The 26,678-nt window shown below is 43.8% G+C and overlaps 1 protein-coding gene across 5 annotated transcripts in view; it reads right to left on the reverse strand.

The window, feature by feature from the left end:
- Positions 1–17,506: 17,506 nt before the first annotated feature.
- The window catches only part of TAF2 (TATA-box binding protein associated factor 2), a 77,624-nt gene continuing 68,452 nt past the window's right edge, over positions 17,507–26,678 (reverse strand). For 3 of the 5 annotated variants that reach the window (XM_066379405.1, XM_066379403.1, XM_066379407.1), the window contains one exon: positions 17,507–18,965. In XM_066379405.1, the coding sequence (XP_066235502.1) occupies positions 18,676–18,965 (290 nt within the window). In that variant the 3' untranslated portion in view covers positions 17,507–18,675. The remainder of the gene's footprint in view (positions 18,966–26,678) is intronic. The other 2 variants (XM_066379406.1, XM_066379404.1) reach the window with 1 other exon arrangement.

Raw genomic sequence — 26,678 nt, forward strand, 5'->3', positions numbered from 1 at the left:
CCTGAAGTAGTCCCCTATCCCTTGTTCTACCTACTGAAGTGGTGACTCAGGCTTGGTTTGTCTGGCGTCGCTGGTTTTGGATTTCCTTTGGTTTTGTTTTCTACTTGGCACGTTTCTAATGCAGAAGATCACTGGTCACCGGAAAGCCCTAGCAGAGGTCCCCAAACTTTTTACACAGGGGGCCAGTTCACTGTCCCTCAGACCATTGGAGGGCCGCCACATACAGTGCTTCTCTCACTGACCACCAATGAAAGAAGTGCCCCTTCCGGGAGTGCGGCGGGGGGCCGGATAAATGGCCTCAGGGGGCCACAGGCCCGCGGGGCCGTAGTTTGGGGACGCCTGCTAGAGAGTGAGAAGGGTGGCCTCCTCAGCTCCCTGCTGGATTTGCCTCCCGGCACTTGCCGTGTGGTAGGGAAACGACTACAGATGCCTCCTGTTTTGAGCTGGAGACATCTAACGCAGGCATGTGGTTCAGGCTGAACAAACGTGATTCGCTAATTTTGCTCAAGGCCTTTGAGAGACGAAGAGGATGGAGATCTCATGTCCAGGGGATCCACTAGGTCCCAGACACTAAACTAAGGATTCAACACCCACTGTGCAGTTTAACTCTCCTAACCGGCCGGCCCTGAATAGGAGATGTTATTATCCTCATTTAACAGATAAAGGAAGAGAGATCCAAAGGGTTTAAGGGACTTGTTGAAGTCACACACCTGGGAAGCAGAGAGATGAAACTTGTCCGTATGACTTCATCACCCAGCTTCTTAGCATTACACGATGCTGCCTCCTGTCCTGACCCACATTATAAATTATTTAATTAGTGACTGGTTTGCAAGTACCAAGGTTCTGAAGGGGCAGAATGGACTCTCTATAAAAGCACACCCTTTTAGGTCCCCAAAGCCCACACTGTGTGGATATGTCAAGGACTATGGTCTCCCCAAATTGTGAATATCACTTAATCAAAACCATGCTAGACCCAACAGATATTCATAAAATGTTTAACACTCTAGGGAAGGGTATACTGCAATATAAACCCCATCTAAGCAACATGCTTAACACTGCATCTGCAAACATCATTCTCTAGTCGACCAGAGACAGGATGGCTTTTTAATTCCAAGGATTCATTCAAATCTGTTCTGGATTTGAATTGATGGAATATTGTTCCCTCGCGCCTGCCATTCAGCAGTGCATGGGCATTCTCACTAAACTGGTGCTCCCAGGGGCCAGAGCTGCCTGTGCTCAGACTCCGAGTGCCACTGGTCTCCACCGACCCAGGTGGCCGAGTAGGGGGAAACCTGAGGGAAAGATCGACTTCCTTTAAAATCTTTCCCTAAAGGGACCCCATGCTGAAGGCAAAGCAGACACTCCTCAGAAACATCAGCTGGAGGAAGCGCGTGTCCTGCCACAAGGCACCCCTTAATTCAGATCTCTTGCCTTAGAAGCCTTGTCTGCACGCACGCACGCACACACAGACGGTGACCAGACGTCCAGTGGGAGACTTCCTCAGGAAAATGGGGCGTCTGCCAGCTTGGCACCAAACTAGTTGTGTGCGACCCTACCCAACCAACAGTGATACAAACATTTATGAAGCACGTACTGTGCCAGGCGCTGGGCCAGGTGCTCCCTAGGCTGTGTAGATGAGGAAATGGAGCCCTACGCAAGCCATCACTCCCAAGATCACACATCCAGCAAACGGCGGTCCCCGGATGCACCGCGTCAGTCTGTTTTACCCGGTAAACCAGACGACCTCCTTCACGCCCTCCGCGGTCCAAGCCGCCAGCACGTCTCGCCTGGATTACTGCCACCGCCTCCGCCTGCCCTGCCTCCTTCACCCTCAACCTCCACAGTCCATTCGCCGCAGACAGTGAGAGTGAGCCTTGTCAGTGTTAGACCGGTTCACTCCTCCACTCAAAACCCTACAATGACTTCTCGTTTCACCCAGAATGAATGTCCAATTCGTCACGGCAACGTGCAAGTTCCCCCACGTGCTCCCTTCAGTCACTCTCTCCTCAGCTGCTCTGACGCCATGGTTCTCAGAGCGTAGTCCCTCACTGGAGCTCAGGGGTCTGAGATCAAAACTAATTTTATTCTGATATTCTAATTATTCTAAGAGTCTAGTGTTGTTTTCATGCCCATTTCTTCCGGGGGGTCCAGAAAACAAATACTTTATTGATCAAGTTTCAGATTCCACCATTGTGAGTACCCTTTAAAAAACTGCCACTTGTTGAGTTTTGATGTTGTATCAAAGAAGAGTAACTGGTGCCTGACCAGGTGGTGGTGCAGTGGATAGAGCGTCGGACTGGGATGTGGAAGGACCCAGGTTTGAGACCCCGAGGTCACCAGCTTGAGCACGGGCTCATCTGGTTTGAGCAAAACTCACCAGCTTGGACCCAAGGTTGCTGGCTTGAGCAAGGGGTTACTTGGTCTGCTGAAGGCCTGCGGTCAAGGCACATATAAGAAAGTAATCAATGAACAACTAAGGTGTAGCAATGAAAAACTAATGATTGATGCTTCTCACTTCTCTCTGTTCCTGTCTGTCTGTCCCTATCTATCCCTTTTTCTGTCTCTGTAAAACAAACAAACAAAAAAAGAGTAACTGGGAATATCAGAAAAGGCTATTAAACACTCTACAATTAAATTTGTTTTGTTTTGAAAAAATGTAGTTATTTTTTATAAAAAAATATTACCTTTATTAATCAGTGATGTGTTTATTGTAATCTTACGTGAATCAATAACTATTTTTAAACCTTCTCAATTTTAACTTCTAACGTGACAGATATTGATAGACTCCTTATAACTAAGGGTCTTGGGGATCCTCAATAATTTATTTTTTTGTATTTTTCCAAAGTTAGAAGCAGGGAGGCAGTCAGACAGACTCCCGCTTGTGCCCGACCAGGATCCATCGGCATGCCCACCAGGGGGCGATGTTCTGCCCACCTGGGCTGCCTCTCTGCTGCTACAGAGCCACTCTAGCACCTGAGGTGGAGGCCATGGAGCCATCCTCAGCGCCCGGGCCAACTTTGCTCCAATGGAGCCTTGGCTGCGGGAGGGGAAGAGAGAGACAGAGAGGAAGGAGAGGGGGAAGGGTGGAGAAGCAGATGGGCGCTTCTCCTGTGTGCCCTGGCCGGGAATCGAACCCGGGACTCCTGCACGCCAGGCCGACACTCTACCACTGAGCCAGCTGGCCAGGGGCTGGGATCCTCAATAATTTTTAAGAGTGCAAAAGGGGCCCTGAGACCAAACGTTTGAGAACCACTGCTTGCCTCCCTGTGTCCAAAAAGAGATTTACTCTAAGGAACTGGCTCAAGCGATGATATAGTCTGAGACATCAAACTTCTGCAGCTGGCAAGCTGGAAACCCCAGAGAGCTGATGGTGTAGTTCCCGTCCAAGTCCAAAGTCAAGGGGAAACCAATGTCCCAACTGGAAGAAAGCCAGGCAGAGAAGGAGCGTTCGTTCTGCCTCAGGCTTTGATTCTGTTCAGGCCTTCAATAGACTGCATGAGGCCCACCCACTCCGGGAGGACCGTCTGCTCCACTCAGTCTACTGATTCCAGAGAATCTCATCTAGACACACAGGTAATGTTTAACCAAACATCTGGGCATTCTGTGGCTCAGTCAAGCTGACATATAAAACTAACCATCACATGTGCTCAAATATTATTTTATCAAAGGGAGGTGCCTCTCTACCACCCCATATAAGATAATATTAACAATCCCATAACCTATTTCCTTAACCATGCATGCATGCATCACCCTTTATAAATTAAACTGCTCACAAAACTTAGGGAACATTTTATCACTTCATCTTCATTTTGAAATATCCCCTAATTTTTGTGAGCCGTATATATTTATATATTTATTCTCTCATTTCTTCCTGCCCTGCTGAAATATCACCTTTAACTATCGAACAGTTCAGTTCACTGTTGTATCCCTAGTGCCTAGAACAGGCATGTGGTAATAATAAATACGTGTTGACTAAATGAATAAAGACATCACATTATTTCCATAGACTTAAGACCATATTAAGGTTTGAAGAAGCACAGTTATTAGGGAGAAAGCACTGGATTGCTTTGAAGTGGATTGTGATGTGCATGTGTCAAAAAAAATGGTGCTGTAAGCAAAGCAGACATTTATTTCTCTTTCACCTAAGCGTTTGGGACTAGGCAGTCCAGGGAAGTCATGGAGCTCCGCTTTACAGAGGCCTCAGGGACTCTGATGTGACCCTTGCTTCTCGGTCCAGTATCACAGGTAGAAAGACTTCTTGTTACATCTTCATTTCCAAAGGAAGGGGAGGGAAAAAATAAGAAGAAAAGGGAGGCAAAGGGCACATAACAGCTATTTTTTTTCTTTTTAAAAAATGTATAGATTAATTTTTTGAGAAAGAGAGAAACATCAATCTGTTTCTGTGTGTGCCCTGACTCGAGATTGAACCTACAACCTTTGCATATCAGGATGATGCTCTAACCAACCGAGCTATTCGACCAGAGCAGTAACAGCTATTCTTAAAGAAAGATTTCCAGAAGCTGTCACACAACGACCCTATAAAAATTAATTTGCCAGATTTAGTCAGATGGCCACACCTGTTGAGAGTCTGAAATATATGTCTTTATCCTCGGCAGACAGCAGCACAGCTAAAACATTGGGGATAGTAACTTAAAACAAAAGGGAGGAACAGATAGAGAGGGCCCGCTGGCATTCTCAGCTACAGTGACTGTTGTTTTAGTCTGCCCTTTCATCTGGTCATGACCCTTGTTCCATTAAGAAGCGCTTCCTCAGCCTATACCAATTCTAGTGGTGCTGGTGATGTGGCCCCACAGTATTTCCTCTACCAGATGTGGGAATGTGACTCAGGCTGGGTGAGTCATCATATCTTATCCTCCTAGCACGTTGATTGGTCCAGAGATCAGCACATGACCCAAGCAAGGCTGGAATGGGCAAGCATGGCCAGGCAGAACTTCCATTGAGATTTATGTATAAATGGCGGAAGAGAAAAGCTTTTCTGCCCTGGAATTGCTAAGCTGAGAATTAGTGCATCAGGGCTACTGACTTCCATTCACCGTGGCTATGGGTGGTAAGTCCTATCTGCAACAGGAGGAAATGAGGCCAACACACAAAGGCAAGCAACCCCTTGGGGTGGAGGGATGACATCATTTGAGTGCGCTGATCCAAGTCTGCCTGCATCCTGATGTCTCAGTTATGAGATCCAGTAAATTCCCTCCTTTGCTTAAATTGGTTTTTGTTGGATATCTGTCCCTTGAATTTGAAATGCCTGAATAAAATGTAAATTACTGATGTGTTTTCTTTAAAAATTGTTCTCAAATGTTCTTTTCTAGTTACTAAAAGTTAATTCACGATGTAAAAAGCAGAGAAAGTGTGTATGTTTCTGCCTCAAACGCACATTTTTGAAGTCGGGGCTGCCTCCTCTGAGAAGTTCACCCTGCCCGAGTCCTCCCCACACTCCAGGACCACCACTGCCTGCCAGGTGCTCTCGCCTTTGTCACCAAGTGCCCAGGCTTCTGTCTAACACAGTACTTACCACATCGTACTGAAACTCTTTGTTTCTAGGACAACCTGACCCTTGACATGACAGCTTCCTTGAGGACAAGGGACTATTATCCTGTCTACTCACTTTCACATCTTCACATCCCCAGCACCTAGCTCACTGCTGGGTGTGTAGTAATGATTGTATTACACCTAGTCTCGCAAATACCGTACTTCCCCACTTTAATTTGGGGGCCCGAAATTTGAAAAAAAACGTATTACTTAAAGTTACTGAACTCAAGTTTTATTCATCATAAATCATACAATTCCTCATCCATGTGAAAAAGCGAGAAATGCAAGTAAAAAAACCCCTACAACCACTGTATAGGACGCACCCAGTTTTTAGATCCCGGGTTTTGGAAAAGATTGCGTCTTATACATGGGGAAATATGGTATAATACACAGGCATTTTTATCATCACCTCATGGTAGAGGCTCTAAATTACTCTCCCAGGCCTGACCTGTGGTGGCGCAGTGGATAAAGGTGTTGACCTGGAATGCTAACGTCACGGGTTCAAAACCCTGGGCCTGTCTGGTCAAGGCACACACGACAAGCAAGCAGTGAAGAAGTGAAGCAATTACTAATTGATACTCATTCCCACACCCACTCTCTCTCCTCTCTCTGTAAAATCAATAAATAAAATCTTTTAAAAATAACTAACTTACTCTTCCATTTCTGTGGAATATATCAATCAAATCAAGCCCCCTTGGATGTAGAAACTACGAAACGAAAGTAATGAATTAAGTACAACTGCTGTTCAGCTGACTCGATTAGAATACAGTGCTCAAAAGCAGGAAGTGCCGCAACGCGTCTGAAACAAAACCACCTCCCCAAAATAGCAGGCCAGCCCTTTTCATTCTGAATGAATTTCAACAAAAATCAAATCAAAGGGATATACTTTAGTAGATAGCTTGATTTATAATTATGAAATTTATATCGTAGCAAAGGATTAAAAAAAAATTCTGGTTCATGTTTCGCAGGTTGTAAACTTGCAAGCCCTGGCCAGTTGGCTCAGTGGTACAGCGTCAGCCCAGTGTGTGGAAGTCCCGGGTTCAATTCCCGGCCAGGGCACACAAGAGAAGCGCCCACCTGCTTCTCCACCCCTCCCCCTCTCCTTCCTCTCTGTCTCTCTCTTCCCTTCCTGCAGCCAAGGCTCCACTGGAGCAAAGTTGGTCTGGGCACTGAGAATGGCTCAATGGGCTCCAGCTCAGGCCCTAGAATGGCTCCTGTTGCAATGGAGCAATGCCCCAGATGAGCAGAGCATCGCCCCCTAGTGAGATTGCCAAGTGAATCTTGGTCAGGCGCATGTGAGAGTCTATCTGTCTGCCTACCCCCCCCCCCCACTTCTCACTTTAGAAAAATACAAAATAAAAATACAAAAAAAAAAAAGAAAGAGACCTGGGGAGGGGGTGTAGCTTCTGGCCTGCACAGCTTGCCTCTCCCCGCATGAAATCTTCACCCTATACGTCCCTGGGGTGGGGGTGGTCAGGGCGCCATTATTCTCAGACTGCTATGCTGGGGGGGGGGGGGTATAGCCTCTATCCTATGAGCGGGGGCTGGATGGACAGGAATGCCCAACCTCATGGCTGCACTCACCAGGGACTTAGCCTCCGAATGCAAGGCCGGAGGGATTAGGACTATTGTTGGCTTCTCCTTCTTGGTAAATGCTCTGTCCCCTGATTGGGTCCTGGCAGAATTAGGAGCTCTTTTGGCCACACCTGCCTGGAGGAGAGCTTCCATCACACCCAGGTAACAGCTCTGGAGAGAGAGGGAGGGCGAGGTTATGGCTCAATTCACCCGGCTCTCACGGGTCATACATATTTAGGACATTTTGCTGAATAAATACTTCTCCATTTGCTCTATGCTCTTGGGACAATTTCCAGAGACTTTAAATAGTTGTGTTGTTGGTTTTTAAAAAATTATTTTTACTACTTATGGTTGCTTTGTGAGAGGATGGGTCTGCTGATCTTTTCACTCCTTTCTCGAAGTCTTAGCCCTTTTTAAAAACTAGAATCCCATAAGCTAACATTAGAACTGCTAGTTCCTGTTGTCATTGTTGCTGACTGTTTCATTTTTAAGTGTTAATATTTGCTAATAAAGTCAAGAGATGTATTTTTTCCTGATCGAGGTGACTTGACTCCTCTCCAATAAACAAACTGTATGCAAATCTGAAAACAGAAACGGGGGTAGGGAACCAAGTGGGAGCAACATTTTATAATTTGTCAAGTTAAGAGTACAGGCATTTTTTTTTTCCTTTTTAGTTTTAAAAGACAAAGACCAAGACTTAAAGTGAATCACTGTCCTATGAAGGAAAGCGAGCCGTAGGTACCGGCCACCAAGCTGAGAGCCCTACTGTATTTGAACACGGTCAGTCCTATGAACCCACACTGGAATTTCTGCATTGACCTCATCAGGATATTGTTTTCAGTGTGGCTTCATTAATTAGACACACGTTTGGTGGGGTACAAATTAATTAATCAAAATAATTAATAGTTATTGTTATAGAAGCTAACATTTATTAAATGCACATGCCAGGCCCTTTTTAAAACTGTTTTAAATGCATTATTTCAATTAACTCTAACAACATTACTATGAGGCAATTTAGATTACTATTATCTCCATCTTATAGATGAAGCAATTAAGGTACAGAGAGATTAAGTTACTTGCCTACGTCATACACTTCATCCATCAGTGGTGAAGGCTGGATTTAAACCCAGACAGGCTAGTTTTTAGAACTTTCACTGACTCTTTGTACTATACTGACACTTAAAAAAAAATTGGCTCCATTACCAAAAATGCATATAGTAACCTCCTAAGAGTGGTGCTTGGGAAGGTGGGTTTTTTCTTGTTGTTTTGTTTGTTTGTTTGTTTGTTTTCTATTAAAGTGAGAGGAGGAGAAATAGAGAAACAGACTCCCACATTCACCACGACTGGGATCCAGCGGCAACCCCATCTGGGGCTGATGCTTTGCCCAACTGGTGCCCAAGCTCACAACTGAGCTATTTTTAGCACCTGAGGCAGAGGATCCATGGAGCCATCACCAGTACCCAGGGCCAACATGCACAAATCAATCAAGCCATGGCTGCAGGAGAAGAGAGAATGAGAGAAGGGGGAGGGGGAGGAGTGGAGAAGCAGAAGCAGATGGTAGCTTCTCCTGTGTGCCTTGCCCGGGAATCAAACCTGGGACTTTCACATGGTGGGTCGATGTTCTACCACTGAGCTAACCAGCCAAGGACCCTTCACCCTGCTTTCTTTAACAGAATGAGTCATTCACTCATTCAATAATCTTACTGAGCACTTCCTATAGCCATGAAGCCAGCTGTTCAATTAAGTGTGAATACCAAATACCAACCTTTTAGGATGAAAGTTGACTCCTCTCAGAATAAAAAATAACTTCAGGTTTTGACCTGAGAGTCATGTTGTTAAGCACTCACATGGAGCTGTGACGTGGGAAAGGTCCTAACATGTCAATGAGCATATACTACAAGCTGGGCGTCATGCTAAGCTGAGATGCTTTATATAGGTTGTTTCATTTCATTCCTCTCCAAATCACAAGGCACTTGGTTAAGGACTCAGGCTCTGAGTCAGCCTCGTGGGGTCTGACTTCCAGTCCCATCACCAACTAGCTGTGTAAACCAGACAAATAATATAATGTCTCCAGCCCTCCGTTTCCTCGTCTGAAGGTTGGAGATAATAATGGCATTTCCCGTAGCTGTCAGGAATGTCTTCAACTGCAAGTATGTATAGGAATATCTGACCACAGTTGGCTCTGAACTAAGGGTTTATTCTTCTCCAGAACTGAACGTGGGTTTAGCACGTCAACAATGTCGGGGCTGCCCGCTGTGCTTCTCTCGGCCTTCTCTTCAGGAGCACAAGGGAGCAATTCTAGACGTCCTGTAAGTGTTTAGGGTAAACAGACAACAGGGGAGGGTACCGGTCACAGCGGTCCTCCTGGTCCGGTAAGCGAAGGCGGAACCCCAGAAGAAGTCTCTATGGCCAGAACTCTGTCACAAGTGGCCACAAGAGCTACAAGGAAACTTGAAAAGCCACTGTGTCAGACACACGTCATCCTGCACACAGAACCGGGGCTCTGTGCGCACAGTCCAGGGTGGACACCTCCACATGCCTTCCACACTACTTCCTGTGATCAGGAGAAGGGGGACCATCGGTGCCAAGCACTCAACACAGTCTGGTGCCCTCATCTGGGGCCAACAGATGCTGGCTGTAAATGATAAGGTTAAAGTTTACCCCAATTCACACAGCCTCAAATACAAGAGATGAGATTCATGGGCAGCCTCGTGGCCTTCAAAGCCAAAGCAGCAACAATGTCAAGAGCCAGTAGGACAACTGGGTAGATGCTTTGGAAGGGTTCCGTTGCTCCGGCATCACTTTTTGTACTTAAGATCCACACCTCCCCCCCTTCATAGATGCGCTGGACTGTGCCTCAGCGGAAGCCCCTGCAGGGACCAGTGGCAAAAGACTGCTATTCCGTGACAGCTTCGCAATCACCAGGCAACCGCCTAAGATGCAGCAGAAGGACATCTGTATTTAATAGAAAAATAGCTATGAAGCTCAATTGTTTGATTAAGAGTGGAAACCAAATACCGGCCTCGGAGGAGAATGGCTGGCTCCCCTCGGGGCGGAAAACAACTGCCTGAGAATCAAAACCTGATGTGCGAAGTGTCCCCCTCAAAGCGAGGTACTCAAACGATGTTGGAAGCTTCCGCCAGGAAAACAGACATCTCTATTTTTCAGTTAAAAAAAAAAAAAAAAAAAAAGAAGGACCATTACTAATGAAAACCACAATATTTAAAGAATGATGTCTCCCCTACCGCATGAAAGGACTCAGTTCCATATTTGCAAGGTGTAAGGAACACGTGAGGTCTGCTGACCTCATATATAATAACTCGATGCATATAATTACTGCGCACAGAGGCATCTGGAGAGCAGATTTTTAATCGATGCCAGGACAAGCCTGGGTTACATTAGTGGAAAATGTAGAACACATGGTTCCAAGTCTGTTTGCTCAACCATAACATGAGCCGCGCATTACCGACTTGACTTCCTCCCACAGGTGAAAGAGGAGAAGACATATTCCATAAGGACCCAGCCATGGTTACAAAGGCCTGATGGCAGTGCTCGCTGGACCTGGGGAATTCAAGGATTATCCACCTTGACCTTGCCAAGTAGGAGCATTAAAATGTCGGTCACAACAACAACCAACCAACCAACACACCACCAACCACTGTCACCATTCCATCATCAGACTTTTTTTTTCTTTTTTTTTTAATTTATTCATTTTAGAGAGGGGAGAGAGAGAGAGAGAGAGAGAGAGAGAGAGAGAGAGAGAGAGAAAGTGGGGAGGAGCAGGAAGCATCAACTCCCATATGTGCCTTGACCAGGCAAGTGCAGGGTTTTGAACCAGCGACCTCAGAGTTCCAGGTCGACGCTTTATCCACTGCGCCACCACAGGTCAGGCTCATCAGACTTTTTAACAGCAAGCAACTAGGCTGGCCAGCCTTATTTCTCAAACTAAAAGGCAGCACATTACATGGAATGAGCTTTATTTATTTGTTTAATAATTTTTTATTGTTGTGGAACTTTAGTTGTTCATTGATTGCTTTCTCACATGTGCCTTGACCATGGACTACAGCAGACCTAGTAACCTCTTGCTCAAACCAGTGACCTTGGGTCCAAGCTGGTGAGCTTTGCTCAAACCAGATGAGCCTACGCTCAAGCTGGCAACCTCGGAGTCTCGAACCTGGGTCTTCCACATCCCAGTCCAATGCTCTATCCACTGCGCCACTGCCTGGTCAGGCTGTTTAGTAATTTTTTTGAGAGAGGCAGTGAGAGAGAGAGAGAGAGAGACAGGAACACTGAATCTGTATGTATGTGCCATGACCGGGGATCAAACCAGCAACCTCCATGTTCCGGGACGACACTCGAATCAACCAAGCTATCTGGCCAAGGCTTAACTTTTTTAAAATTGATTTTTAGAGACAGAGAGAGGAAGGGAGCAGAGAACTTGGCAAGGCTTCCCCACTTCCCCATGGCCTGCCTTAAGGCATCTCCATAGTTGAGAGTCTAGGTTCAAGTACCTACTGTTGCTACTTATGGATTCATTTGAAGTCTACTACTAGAACCAGACTCCCTGAAGGCAGGGCCTTAGCTTGTCCTCAGAATCTCGCCCTGAGCAGGCATCCAGGGATGCCCACTGTCTATGCAGTCTGTAAACACTCTAAAAGCCAAACATGGTGGCCATGAACACCACTGTGAGCTGGCTGGTCTTGGGAAGAAGATGGGCCTTTTCAATGAGATAAAAAGAAAAAAATAGTTTACAGTCCATTGAAATGTTTCATATTCACACACCTAACTACATCATGTCTTATACACACTCTGAGTATATACAGATGGTCTGAAGTTGAAGTGTAAGTTCTTTTCAGAAAATTCAAATGAAAGGAATCAAAGCTGTCTGTATTTAAAAACTGGAATAAAGACGTCATAACCTAGGTTTTCTTCCGCAATGTGTAACCTTCTCTATGTAAGTACTGTGCTGTGGTCAGAGTAATACCAGGGGTTTGGCAACTGGCAAGAAGACTTTGAGACAATCTTACCCAGTCTCATTTTTCAAGGAATCGAGCCCATGAGGCTGGGTGATTTAGCCACTAGACACCCATGAAGTTGGGACATAGAACCCAGGTTTACTGTTTTCCAGAAACATGCTCTCTCCACAGTATTATTTATTCTCTGGCTGATAAAATCACCTTCTGCTTTTATATTCGATTCAATAAAAACCGAGCCTGTGTTATGTGCCTCTAGTGACTTGCAGTGACACTGGACAACATTCTAAACAGAATGGCATGATAAACAGAAGAACGAGATGGTCTCTACCTTCAGTTGGTGACTCATAGTCAAACAGCAAGGACTTCACACACCCAAGCAACATGTTTTGGGGATGAAAGTTTATCCTGTGAAATAATAAAGTTTTTCGATGTTTTCAACCCACTCAATTTGCTGAATCCTTTCCAGTTTCTGAACTGTATTGATAAGATCTAACATCACACAAAACATCTGGGACGGGTAGCTAGATATTCCTCTTGAAAAAGCAAAGTCCTCCAGAGCCTGCTTCTTGATTGATGTCTGAGAGTAGAAAAGTGAAATAATATGCTTTCTGCAGTTCTCCTTCCTGCTAAACCCTGCACGCATCAGCCTACCCAGCGGCATGCAGACCTGTCGCTAGCACACCGAGCAAATTAAGAATGGCACCTAAGGGAACGCACATCAGTGTTATTCTGATCAATGTCCCAAACCAAAGGCCATCATAGTGAAACACTGGAGGACACTGCCTAATAGACCAGGTAGCGCTCTAGGAGTTAGGAGAAAACTGAGAAGGCACTAGTTCTTGGTGATCTCTGAGGACAGGGACTGTCTGCCTGTCTTACTGGTTACATTAACATACTATATAGGTAGGCTACACAATGTTTAAATTATACTCATAACTTGAAAGGATTACAGTCCTGTTAGTAAATTTCCTTAGCAAGTACTTCCTTGACCCAGCCAGTTTCCCCTACTGTTAGCATGTTACATTCCCAGAGTACCTTTGTCAAATCTAAGGAACCAATGTTGGTACAAATCAACCATGGTACATTAACTAAACTCCAGAATGCATTTGCATTTCACTAGTTTTTTCCACTAATGCCCCTTTTCTGTTGCTGGGCCCAGTCCAGGAAGGCCTGTATGTCCTCAGTGTCCTCTGGTCTGAGACAGTCTCTCAGTCAGTCGTTCCTCGTTTTGCAGAAATTTATGGTTTCGAGGAATATTTTTAGAGTATTCTTCAGCTTGGGGTTGTCTTTTTTGTTTTCCCCTCATGATTAGACTGGGCAGACGAGGCTTGTGGGTTTTCATACCACAGAGGTGCTCCTTGGGTCCCATCGGAGCGAGGAGGACACGATATTAACACGACTTCTCACTGGTGACGTTTGCCACGATCACTTGGTTGAGGCCGCGTGTGTCTTTCCTAGCAGTTATTATGTTCCCCTGTCCGCCCTCTGGTCTTCTGAAGTGAGTCACCAAGTCCAGCCCACACTCAAAGGCAGAGGTGCCAGGGGTCAAGAGCTTTGAAAGACAGTTCTGCTGGGGCCGGGGCGCATTTGATCGGAAGACATTTCGCTTGTTTACAGAAAGAAGTTGGAAGAGAAGTGATGGGTTAGAAGAGGGTGGGGACACTAAGTAGCTATTTCACAAGGATTTCAAAGTAACGATGATGCTGGGATCAAAATGTCTTTTGAGGTTTACAAGACTCTGCTAGTCGTTTCTCCATTTGCTCCTTGAGAGTCATCCAAAAGAAATAAAGAGGAGAAGAAGAAACAAAAATTATAAACTTCAAAGTCTAAGAAATTTGAAATGCAAACCCACAACACATAAGGAAGGGGTGCCAAAGGCAGGGAGACCGGAGGGGTGGAGACAGGTGTGGCGAGGGGAGCCCCCCGCAGCCCTCAGGCGGCTGGGCCAGAGAGAGAGGCCCAACGACAGAAGACACCGCGAAGTCAACATCCGAAAGTCAGGCAAGCGGTAATAACATGATCATCATTCACATATGTGATTATTTTCAAGTAAAACCCAAGAATGCATTAAAAATACTGCAGATAATGAGAGCTGAGAATTGTAGCTGTGATGGTTAATTGTATATCTCAGCTTGACTGGGCCAAGGGACGCTCAGAGAGCTGGAGAAACATTATTTCTGGGTGTGTCAGCGCGGGTGCTTCGGGAAGGCATGACCAGCGTTCGGGCTGTGGACCGAGTAAAGCAGAAGGCCTCCCCAGGGCGGGTGGGCACCATCCAATCTGTTGAAGGCCCGAATAGGACACAAAGGTGGTGCAAGGTTAGATCCTGTCTACCTGGGCCATCGATCTGCCTTCGCTGTCTTTGCAGGCCTTCAGAGCCAGACTGGAATCCACTGTGGGCTCTCCTGCTCAGACCTTTGGACCACACCACTACCTTTCCTGGGTCTCAAGCTGGTAGACAGCAGAGTGTAGACCTTCTCAGCCTCCATAATCATATCAATCAATACTCTGTAACAAATGCATGTGTGTGTTCCGATTTTCTGGAGCACCCTGATTAATGGAGTAACTAAGCACAAAATCAGCTTTCAAGAAATAGACATAACATTATAATGACAGAAATACCTTTTAAAGAATGCCAAACAAACAAAAAAACAAGTCACCTTATAATGTAGTTATAAAGAAATCCTGTTTTGATAGGAACATTGACACCCTTAGCAGGAATGATTAACAGCAAATGCCGATTCCAGGTTAGCCCTTGATTTAACACACAACTAATACCCACTGCAAAGACAACTTCATTGACTACAGTACGGCAGCAGGAGGGAATCTGGGAGAGATGGGACTGTGCTGGTTGGATACACAAGTCCAAGCATTTGTCGCAACCCAGAGAAATGTTGCCACTAGGAATGAGTACCGCTGTGTATAAATTAATGTCAACCAGAAAAAGAAACCAACCCACAATAACCAAAATATTTGACAGATGAGGAAAACCAGCTATACCGCATCTTGTGCTACAAAAATCTAAACAGTGTGGTATTGGCAGGTAAGTGAGCACACAGGTCCATGAAACCAGCCCAAATGTATTAGAGAACTTAGCATTTAACACTTGAAATCTGGAGAGAAAAGATGTTTTAAATACATGCTATTGGGCATTCGAAAAGGGCAAAAATGTGGGATCCCTATGTCCTACCATCTAGCAAAGCAAATCCCAGGTGACTTCCAGTTAAATAAAGGATATAAACTTAAAATATAAAGCTTTAGAATAGAAGCCCTGGCCAGACAGCTCAGCCATCCTGAAGAACAGAGGTTGCTGGTTCAATCCCCAATCAGGGCACATACAGGAATAGATCTATGTTCCTCTCTCTCTCCCTTCTTCTCTTGCTAATATCAATCAACTTTTAATAAATGAAAATAAAATAGAAAAGGGAAAATTCTTTTATAATCATGCAATCATACTAACCTTTGTTAGTATGACACAAAATGATAGTTATGAAAGATAAGCTATAGAAAAATAAAAAATTTCTCCAGTTATCATTTGTTAAAAAAAATGTATTACTGTACAGACTTATTCTGGAAAGCCACACGTAACACTGGCCACAGTGACTGTCTCTGGGGAGTGGACTGGGACTTTCCCCTAGAACTGTGTGTTGTTATGTGTAATTACCTATTTCACAAAGATGGATCATTGTTTGCATGGTCTGCTCCTAACCATCAGCCTAAATATCTGAAAGCTCACCTTTTAAACATTCTGCATAAGAAACATAAAATGTAAATATGCAATTTAGAAGTAACATGATTCCTAGTACATGCTGGATATAAAAGAGGTACTTAGCTATTATTTGTCACCGTCTTCCTACAATATATATATTGTAGTATCTCTTATATTGTATATATATTGTATATATATATATATATTTGTGTGTGTGTGGGAGAGACAGTCAGAGAGAGGGACAGATAGAAAGGAAGAGAGATGAGAAACATCAATTCTTCGTTGTGGTTCCTTCGTTGTTCATTGATTTCTCTTATGTGCCTTGATCGGGGGGCTACAGCAGACCAAGTGACCCCTTGCTCAAGCCAGCGACCTTGGACTCAAGCTGGTGAGCCTTGTTCAAATTATATGAGTTCGTGCTCCAGCTGGTGACCTCGGGTCTCAAACCTAGGTCCTCTGCATCCCAGTCTGAGGCTCTATCCACTGTGCCACCACCTGGTCAGGCTGTCTTCCTACAATATTAACAATTATTTTGAAATACAGGCAGTCCCTGGATTTTGAATGAAATAGGTCCTCTAGGTTTGTTCTTAAGTTGAATTTGTATCTATGTTGGAACAGGTACATTGGCTTATTAAATGCAATTTAGACAGATGTTTGTCTTAACATAGTATTCATTTTTATTTTTCTGCTCATTTAAATACTTAACCATTTTCAAATACAACCTTAAACAATCTTGGATGATGCAGAAGATGGTGGACTTGTTGGAGAGGATGGGATTGGTGTTAAGAGTCGGGGTTTGATTCTGCTGCTGGACTCAGTTCCCTGAAGGAGGCATCAAGGGAGGTTTGTACAGAGCTTTTCCTTTTCTCGTCATAAATGGCCCTGAAGCATCTCAGGCCGTCGGTAACTGTACGGTAGATGTTGGTGACTCTCCCTGTATCAGGATCTTGCTCCTCTAACTTTGCCATTCCTGCTTCAATGAGACAAAAAGCATCAGCTAACTCTTTTGTAGAAAACTTGATTCTAGAGTTTCTAGGTCCGTTTTCTTCCCTAAATGTTATCATCTGCTGCTCTAGTTCCATAAGGTCTTCACTGGTTAGTTCTTTGCCACGGGAGCCTATAACTCTGTATCATTTTCACTGATGTCCACCTGCAGTTGACTATCAGTAGCACTTATGGCGCTCCGTTCATAAGTACAAGCTATATGTAAGTCGGGTGTTTGTAACTTAGGATTTACTATACATCATTACTATTTTTAAAGTTGAAAATTCTATGTATGGTGTCACTGTATAGTGTAATACAAAATATTCCATTTTCCCCAAAATAATTTCAGTTAGCCAACACTATCATTTGAAATCTTTAAATCACTGCATCTAGGCCCTTTAACATCTGACCACAGTCTCTTTGCACATCCACTCCAGGCAAAAGTGCTGATTTACCTTCCTGCATGTGCCCTTGCTATCTTCCACACTCTGGAAAATTCCTTTTTCTGCTGAGAAATTGATCCCACCTCCACCCACTGAAAGCATTCTACCTCAAGGGCCAGCTCAAATCCCACCTAACCACAAAGCTCTCCACAAACTTTGCAGATATTTATATCTATATCTATATAGATATATATACACACACACACATATATATATATACACACAGAGAAAGGTAACAAAAGGTATAAAAAGATAAAAAAGCAAAAGGATCAATTTAAAAAGTTATTTATTAAACAAATTAAATACAAATAAAAGTATATTTAAAAGTCTAACATTACTAGATTGGGAAAAAGTATCTCCAAACTTCCTAATGATAAGAGAAATGATAAAAATATAACATGTATGAAAACATTTTTAAACAAAGAATAAAGTACGTGGTAAATTCAGAAGTAAAAACAAAAACATACAAACCACTGAAGTATGAAACCAACATTCATATGTTCTTAAATGCTTATGGTACACTCACATGAGGGCTAAACTGTCTGTGTCCAAGTTAACAAACAGTAAATAAACACTGTTTCAAGGTATCATAATTTGTGTTACACAGAAATAATTTTTAAAATGTACTGGGTGTGTAAGTTGTTCACATTCAGCCAACATACCCTACATATGGATATATTCACTTAACGAAAAAATAGCATAATTGAACAGCTTGATCTGATATCTGGATTGATAGTTCTGTTAAATTTCAACATCCTAACTGCCAAATGCATTATCAAAGAAGTTAGTCAATTTTTTAAAAAAAGCTGGTTCTGAAAATTTCAGTCTTGTTTATAAATTCTGATGCTTCGAGTCTATGGTACGTACGCGGGCGCACACACACACACACACTCACACACACACACACACACACACACACACACACACACACACACACGCTGCGCTAGAGAAGACTCCGAGGGACAAGCTCCGTCTTCTTCAGCCGCCGCGTTGGCGTTGGCGTTGTACGGAACATAGCACTGGAAAGAGCGGTTGCACCACAGAGCTGGCGGGAGCTTCTGTTCAGAACTTGGCCCGATACACATTCATCAAAGGCTTTCAAACAGCACTGACTGTGGCAGCACACAGGAGGCCACGGTGTGAATGGGGACCCTGGAGGGCACGATGGCCTTTATGAGAATGGTCTGTTCTGCATGTGTGCACGCTCGCTTTAAGGAAGAAACAGGATGAAATGGTTTATTCAGAACATTAACACATTTTCCTTATCACATCCCAACTGTATAAATGATGTAAATCAAATGTTTAGAATTTAAATGGATTCTGAATTTCTATGAGGCAATTTTGTTGTTTTTGCTTTTATCACCCTGCAGAGCCCACAGCCCTAGCTCCATCCAGTTCTAGCGCCCCCAGCCGCCACGGGCATGGTCCCCTGCGCCCCTCAGTCGGACAGAGAGGGCGAGCGCGCGGACCGGCCGCTGGCGGGGCTGGGGAACGTGAAGGGCTCCTTGTCCTTGTCTTTACTGTCGTGCTTGTGCTTGTGTTTGTGCTTGTGTTTGTGCTTCTTCTTCTTCTTCTTATGCTCGTGGTGGTGGTGGTGGTGGTGCTCGCCGTGCTTGGCCGACGCAGACTCCTTAGGGAAGGCCAAGAGCGGGGCCGCCGCGGGGTGCAAGCTCATCTCCAGGGGTGCCTGCTCTTTACCTTCAAGGTCAAAAAAGGCCATGTCAGTTCCTGTTGATAACAAGGAAAGTGAGATGAAAGTAAGGGGGCGCTGATGACCGTACAGAAAAGGGACCCCAAGGGCTTATCACTTCCAAGGGAACCGTTAGGAGTGAGGGAAGTATCGTTCGAGCGCACACAAACCAGTTTGCAGCACTGTGGCCAGGAAGTTGAGTATTTCAATTCCTGTAGTCTACAGAGTATGGCACACACCAGAGCATCACCAAACCATCTTCTAAACATCAACATGTAATGGTTCCAAGTACTAGGAAGGCAGTAATGGTTACACTTGTGTTACAGCCTAAGACCCACACTGGTCAATGAAAACACAGCCCCTTGGACTGGGCGGGGTGCACGAAGCAGCGCTGTGACACCTGGACACACTGGACACCCGGTGTCACACTCAGCCACTGAAATGACAACTCAACAAAACCCCAATCTCTCGAGTTCCTTAAGTGAGCGCTTCTAGGGACAGGCAAAGTAAACACTGTAAGGAACCCAGAAAAGGTGGGGAGTGTATGAAGAGAGTGTCTCTACTTAAGGATAATAGTGTCGTTAAAATAAAACCAAACCAAAGCTGAGCCTCAGGAGACCTGTGCCCCAGAACCAGGTTCTGCTGCTAACCTTCTGTATAGCTCACCAAAAAATGATCAAAAGTCTTTGAAAGTTCTTTCCATTTCTAACATTCTACCAGTGCAGGAGCCTATAATAGCCGTTTTCACACTCCGGTGTCCAAAAATGGCTTCCTCCAAACCAGAGAATCCCTGGCCACAGCCGAAGAAAAATTCTTTGTTCCTTCCTCTCAGTTAACCTTACAGTTTTACATGCAGCCACCTAAAGAGCCTGAGAATCATCCCAGCTCCCCACCTTCTACATCTAATTGGTTACCGAGTCTCACTGACTCTCACAAGTCTCTCTGACCTCTGCCCACCGACCCTGTCTGCAGGGTATCTGTTAACTCCAGCCAGTTCCCCTCGGGGTGATGTAGTACTAGTCTCCTGTGCACTGGTTTCCTGGCCTGAGGTGTCTTCTAGTCAAACCTGCACTCGACACAGCTGCGCAGCAGGAGTGCTTGGTCAGGGGCCAGGTCTGGAGACAGGACAGTTGTCACATGGGTGGGGCTGGGGAGGACGTGTTACTGGCAGCCAGGGACCCGGTCAAACATCATACAAAGCACAGGACAGTCCTCTACGACGAAGAACTCTCACGGCCAGATGTCAGTGTTCATGCTCAGCCCTGCTGCGTCGGGTCTTCCTAAAAACAAAGCTGATCACAGCTACCTGCTTAAAACTCAGTTCTAACTCCCTGAAGGTCAGTGCAAGTTTCTGAAAAAAAAATTTTTTTATCCAAACTAAAAAACACTATGCTTTTCACTAAAATGGACTGCAATGCAGTACAGTTTCTTTCCTTTTTTAAAAGTTCTCAGCACTAATTCTGATCTAAGCCAGCCCCAAACCACAGTTTTTAAAAAGACAAGCACTACCACGGAAATTTTCTAAAAGCGCTTTCAGCACCAATTTTATTTAAAGTTTACAATGCGCCCTGAATGTACCCTGCCAGCCTCATCGTCCACTACTCCTTTCTGTCCATTCTGGCCTGGCCTTTCCAGAACTCAGTATATTTACAAATGCTCCTCATTATGCTTCGAATGCCCTCCCCTCATTTCGGGTTTGATTAACCCATTGATTTAACAAGTGTCAGGAATGACGTGGCAACTAGAGAAAACAGACCCGTGTCTTGACAGACCCAGTCTTCCTGGAGCTTACAAAGTAGCAAAGAAAGAAACTGAATAACTACAGCTGAGTAATAAAAAGACAAAACACAGAGCAAAACAGGAGCAGACCCAGAGGCTTAAATTAGTTGGGGGTAGAAGTCAGAAGAACTGTAGACAAATTCTCCAATAAGTAATGTTTAAGCTACCTTACAGAAAAGGAACAAGAAAGGAAAAACATTTCAGGCTCTTGAATAATTTAAAACTCAGCTCAAATGTTATTTCTTTGGGAACCATTCCCAAAAGTGCCCCACCCCCAAAGTTAGTTCTTTCCTATTCCCACAACGTAACACAGATGAGGAACTTGAGGCACAGAGAAGTGACCAGCCCAAGGCTGCGCTGGCAGATCTGAGCTACAGAACTGAGGAGCTGGCACCAGACTGTACGCTCTGACCCACTCGCCCGTCCGCACGGAGCACAGAGCCTGGGCACACTGTGACCCACCCGGGCACACTGTGACCCACCCTCGTCTTGGGGAGGATAGGGAGCCTGTCTCTCCCAGTGTTGATCTGAGTGTGTCACAAAGTATCCAGTAGCCTGACCTCCCACCTCTTCACCCCTGCCAAAGCTTGCAAACAAATTAATGTGACAGAATTATAAACTGTTGTGTTTCCTTTTCAATAGATTTCAGATGAACTTAGTCCAACTAAATGCAATTGAAGGGCACTGCTTTTTTTTTTTTTTTAATTTATTTATTTATTCATTTTTAGAGAGGAGAGAGACAGAGAGGGAGAGAGAGACAGAGAGAGAGAAGGGGGAGGAGCTGGAAGCATCAACTCCCATATGTGCCTTGACCAGACAAGCCCAGGGTTTTGAACCGGTGACCGCAGCATTTCCAGGTCGACACTTTAGCCACTGTGCCACCACAGGTCAGGCAGGGCACTGCTTTTAAAGGTAGAGGGACAAAGCACAGAAACTGTGACAGCTCATCTGACTGGTGTTGACTGATTACTGTACTACCTGGTGTCAGGCACCGTTCCAACTTTTAGAGCAAGTGAACAAGTCAGACACAGTTCCTGCTACCACAAAGGTACGTATTTTAATATTCACAAGCTTTTAGTAAAGCTTACACCAATAATAATAATGCAAAAGATAAATAAACAGATTATTTACATACAGAAGCAAGTTTGGGGATCTGTACCTTTTGCAAAAATTGGTACCCAGATATTCTTCAGAAAAATAAAAAAATTGAGAGATCTGATTTATAGTATCAGTGAAATATGTCACTATACCACTGATTTTTCAACTGATATGCTGCAGGAATTTTTAAAACACGCAATACCTGACTAGTCAAGGGCTCTGACCTCTTTTCCCTTACTGTCAAATTAAAAAATGACTACAGCCAGTATAACACTAGCCACCCAGTATGAATGAATTAAAACTATACCTATTTTTCTGTCAGATTGGCAAACAATTTATTTTTTGGTGTGTTGCAGAATGTTAATTAGTTTACGTGTTCCACGCGATAAAAAAAGTTTAAAATTGTTGCTCTATATGATTTTAATTAATTTAATGTTATTTTTAGCTTTTTAAAAAATGACTTTATTCATTTCAGAGAGAGAGAGAAGGGGGGAGGAGCAGGAGGCATCAACTCCCATATGTACTTTGACCAGGCAAGCCCTGGGTTCCGAACTGGTGACCTCAGCATTCCAGGTCAACACTGTATCCACTGCGCCACCACAGGTCAGGCCTATATGATTTTAATTTCTATTGTAAATGATTACATGAATACAGTCTCAAGTGCACAAACATAAAAGTGGTTCCATATCAAACAGAACACACAGTCAGGCGATGAGGAGAGGTAATAAGAGACTTGAAAACCTCATCAACAAAGCCCTTTTTAGTGCATATTTCATTATTTAATCAGTCTGTATCAACAGACTGTGCAGCCTTCCAACTGGCTGTCTGCACTACTGGAGTCCGTGGTCCTCTTCTGCACTGAGGGAAGTTTCATCCAGACCACCTGCCCAGCGACTTGGACTGCAGACAAGCCAGCAGTTATATTGGAAAATGCACTTCCCAGCAGAGGCCACTGCCAAGTGGACACCTGAGTGTAGGAGGCTTAGTCTTTCCCGATGAACAGCTACAACCAATTCCAAAGTGCAATTTCTTATCTAGTGGCTTTATACTTTGCATTAGAAATATTGATTATAAATCTTTTTTTAACATTTTTCCATTGATTTGAGATAGAGAGAGAGAGAGAGAGAGAGAGAGAGAGAAGGGAAAAGAAAAGGAAGAGAGAGAAAGAAAAAAAAGCATCAACTTGTTTTTCCACTCAGTTGTTCCATTTATTTATGCACTCACTGGTTGCTTCTCATATGTCCCCTGACCAGATCTAACCCACAACCTCAATGCGCCGGGACAATGTTCTATCCACTCAGTCACCTGGCCAGGGACTGATTCTAAATCTTAAATTGCTCTTGATTTGTATGAGCCTTATTATGAAGACAATCGATTAGCTCGACCCAAGGATAATCGTATTAGAAACCAGGACTCCTACAGACAAATGGCCGATCACAGGTCTGGGTAGATCATTAACAAGATGAGTCTGAAACACCTAGTGTAATAACAAGGAAGCTAAAGTCTTCTCAATGGATTTGAATCAACTTTTGGATAGGTTCTCACTGTTCAAAAATGGGACAATCCGAATACTGATAAGGATAATAATGATAATGGCCTGGAACTGACTGAGCATCATACTGGAGGATCTAGTTAGCCAATCCTTTATTTTGAAAATTATTAAGTAAACAGAATCAAGCCTTTCTTTTTCCTATAAGACCTATACCATTGGTAGTAATAGATGCGTGGGAATTTAGCTTTATATAAATAATCCAGTTTATAAATAAAAATGAAAAGATAAGTTAGAATATCACTATCTTACAACCCTCAGAGTTAATAAATCTAGGCCTTGAACATCTTAATGGCTAACCTCATGAAAAGTCAACCAGACACTATACGCTCCCAGACTGAAGAACACACCATCATCTAGAAACCTGAATCCAATACAACTTCTAGACACAACCACAAATTCACAAGAAATACAGAGGACTCTACACATAATTACACCAGCGGCATACAATTAGCAAGATGCAATCTTAAAACTACAGATCAAAAACCTGGTTTCTTTAACAAATACACTGTAAAGGGGGAAAAAGAAAGATAAAAAGATTGACTGAAAACTTTACATTTAAAAAGATGTAAAAAAATGTATCAACCAATTGCAATGTGTAGACCTTATGTGAACACCAATTCAAACGAATGAATTGTTAAAAATAAAAATAATGGCATTTATGAGCCAATTAAAATGTAAACAGTGACTAATTTGGTGATACAGAAAAACTCAATTGTTTAAAATATAAGAATATTACTGTGGCTATGACTTTTCAAAATCCTTCTTTTAGAGAAACATACTAAATTATTTGAAAGGATGATATGTGGAATTTGTTTCAGAGCAATCAGGCGGAGACGGGCAAGGGTGCAGAGTAGACAAGACTGCGCAGGAAATGGCCTGACCTGTGGTGGTGCAGTGGATAAAGCGTCAACCTGGAAACCTGAGGTTGCCGGTTCAAAACCCTGGGCTTGCCTGGTCAAGGCACATATGGGAGTTGATGCTTTCTGCTCCTCCCCCCTTCTCTCTCTCTCTCTCTCCCCTCTATATAATGAATAAAAATAAATAAAAATCTAAAAAAAAAAAAAAAAAAAAAAAAAATTTAAAAAAAAAAAAAAATAATGCGCAGGACCCGTCGCTGCCACAGCTGACTAAGGGACACATGGGGCTCACCACACTCATCCACTGCTTCCGTTTTCCACAATAAAGCACTTTCTAAAAAGGAGAAGTGAAGGCAATTTAGCTCTAAATGTTAAATGCCCACATTCTTTGATTGAGAAAGTGCATTTCCAGAAATTTATCCCACAAATGTGCAGACATATTCTAATATTCATCAAACTAGTGTTTGTAACAGCAGCACATCTGACAAAACCTAGAGTTGCTCTATCAACCACCACCCTTTAGCTCTTAAGTTTTCATTTATTATAAACAATACTTTTTCTTTGCTTCATCTCTTATCTTTCCTAATTCTACCAAGTCTAATCCAAGGCGGTAAGAAAGTGCAATTTCCTTCCCCCGTGGAACTGTAGGCGTGCCAGTCGGACCTGGACACATACGAGTCCGCCCGCACACTGGATAAGCTCATCCGTAGAACCTCCCTTGGGGAAGTGCATTTCACCATCCCCAACAGAACATTCACACATATCGCTTCGGGGGCTCATAAGGTCCTGGGAAGCTGAGGCCTGCCCTCGCTCACATTTAGAAGTTGCACTGAAAGGGCCTGGGAATGTGTCTGCGTTGTTAAGATGTCCATTTGTAAGTTTATAGCATGGAGTCAGCCTCAAAATGTTGTGTAGAAGGGTTTCAAAATATAAGAATCACTGAAAGAGTTTAAATATACATGCTAAATATTATATGGATTTTAATTAAACACTAGAGAATGATTTTAAAAAAGATTAAGTTAATGAAAGCCCGTTCAGTGCCCTGAACTAGGTCTCTATTGTAGGACAGCAGATACTGTATCTCCGCATGTATAAGACACTCCCACGTACACGACGCACCTTAATTTTGGGGCTCGAATTTTGAAAAGTAGATGTACTACGTAAGTTATTGAACTTAAGTTTTATTCATCATAAAATTTATACAACTCCTCATCACTCTCTTCAACAATGAGCACAAGCGTGTAAAAGCGGAAATGCAAGTAAAAAAAATATGCAACCACCGTATAAGATGTACCAGTTTTTAGATCCCAAAATTTTTGAAAAAATGTGCGTCTAATATATGAAGAAATATGTATACAGAAAGAAAACAACACACATTCAGTTTTGTTGTTCTACCCAACATACAATCTTTCCTAGAGACCTAATAAAACCCACTGCGGGTAAGAGATTGCGGCAGTCCATTAACAAATGCCAAACAAACAGAAGGAGGAACAAATGCAAACCCAACAGAAAGCCTAATGTGGACATTCTTCAGCCCATCAATCAAAGTTCTGGTAACAATGAATAGCTTGCTAATTCTATTACATTATTCACATTAGGTCTATGTTTAAATTTAACACAAAACCTTCAGTTTCTACTAGGAGAATTGTAAAGTCTGTTCTTTGGATTCTTTAAATCACTATAAAAAATAAGTATAAAACTATGTATTATAAGAAAAGAATCAAAGTCTGTTTTTTATATTAGAGTTTCTAAAGAAAGCCCCACAGGGCTCTCATGCTTTTTGGGTTTTGCTTTAAAGGACTTCAGGCATTGGGACAGTGCTTTGCTGACTCAGGCAGGAAGACATTACACAACCCAGCCGCCAGGCAGGACCGCTCCGCTCCTCGGCTTCCCGGGAACCACCAGGGACTGCTCCCACTCCTGACTGTCCTCCTCTGAGCTGCAGCACCGCCCCCCCCCCCAGCAGCCCACCGAGTGGGACAGAAGACATGGTAAGCTTACCCAATCACCACGGCAACCATAAGCCCATTCTCCAACCCCTTTCCTCACAGCAGGGGAGGAAAAAGAAACAGTACAAGCAATGAAGACAATACCCCTGCCACTTCTCCTTTCTTCCCCCAGTGGCTCACCCTGCACACCCGTACCATCGCCCTTAAGTAGTCTTCTCACCATCACACTCAAGGAAAGAAAATTGGGGAAAGGTTAAAAAGTAAACCATGACTTTCCTCTAAACAGTTCTCAGCTCTTCTTTATCTGACCTAAGCCCCATTCCTGCTCGGTCCCTCCCAGACGACAGCAGCGACCCATTCCAGTTCCCTATTATCATAGGGCTGGCCGGCTGTAATGGACCCCTCGCAGACTTAGGCTCAGCTCATGAATAAAAGAAACAGGGTCCAAACTCAGAAGCCTTGGGCCTAAGGAGGCAGCGTAAACGAGTAAACAGACTTCCAAGTGCAAACAAAGGG

The sequence above is a fragment of the Saccopteryx leptura genome, chromosome 3 (assembly GCF_036850995.1).
Source record: "Saccopteryx leptura isolate mSacLep1 chromosome 3, mSacLep1_pri_phased_curated, whole genome shotgun sequence".
NCBI classification, from domain to species: domain Eukaryota; kingdom Metazoa; phylum Chordata; class Mammalia; order Chiroptera; family Emballonuridae; genus Saccopteryx; species Saccopteryx leptura.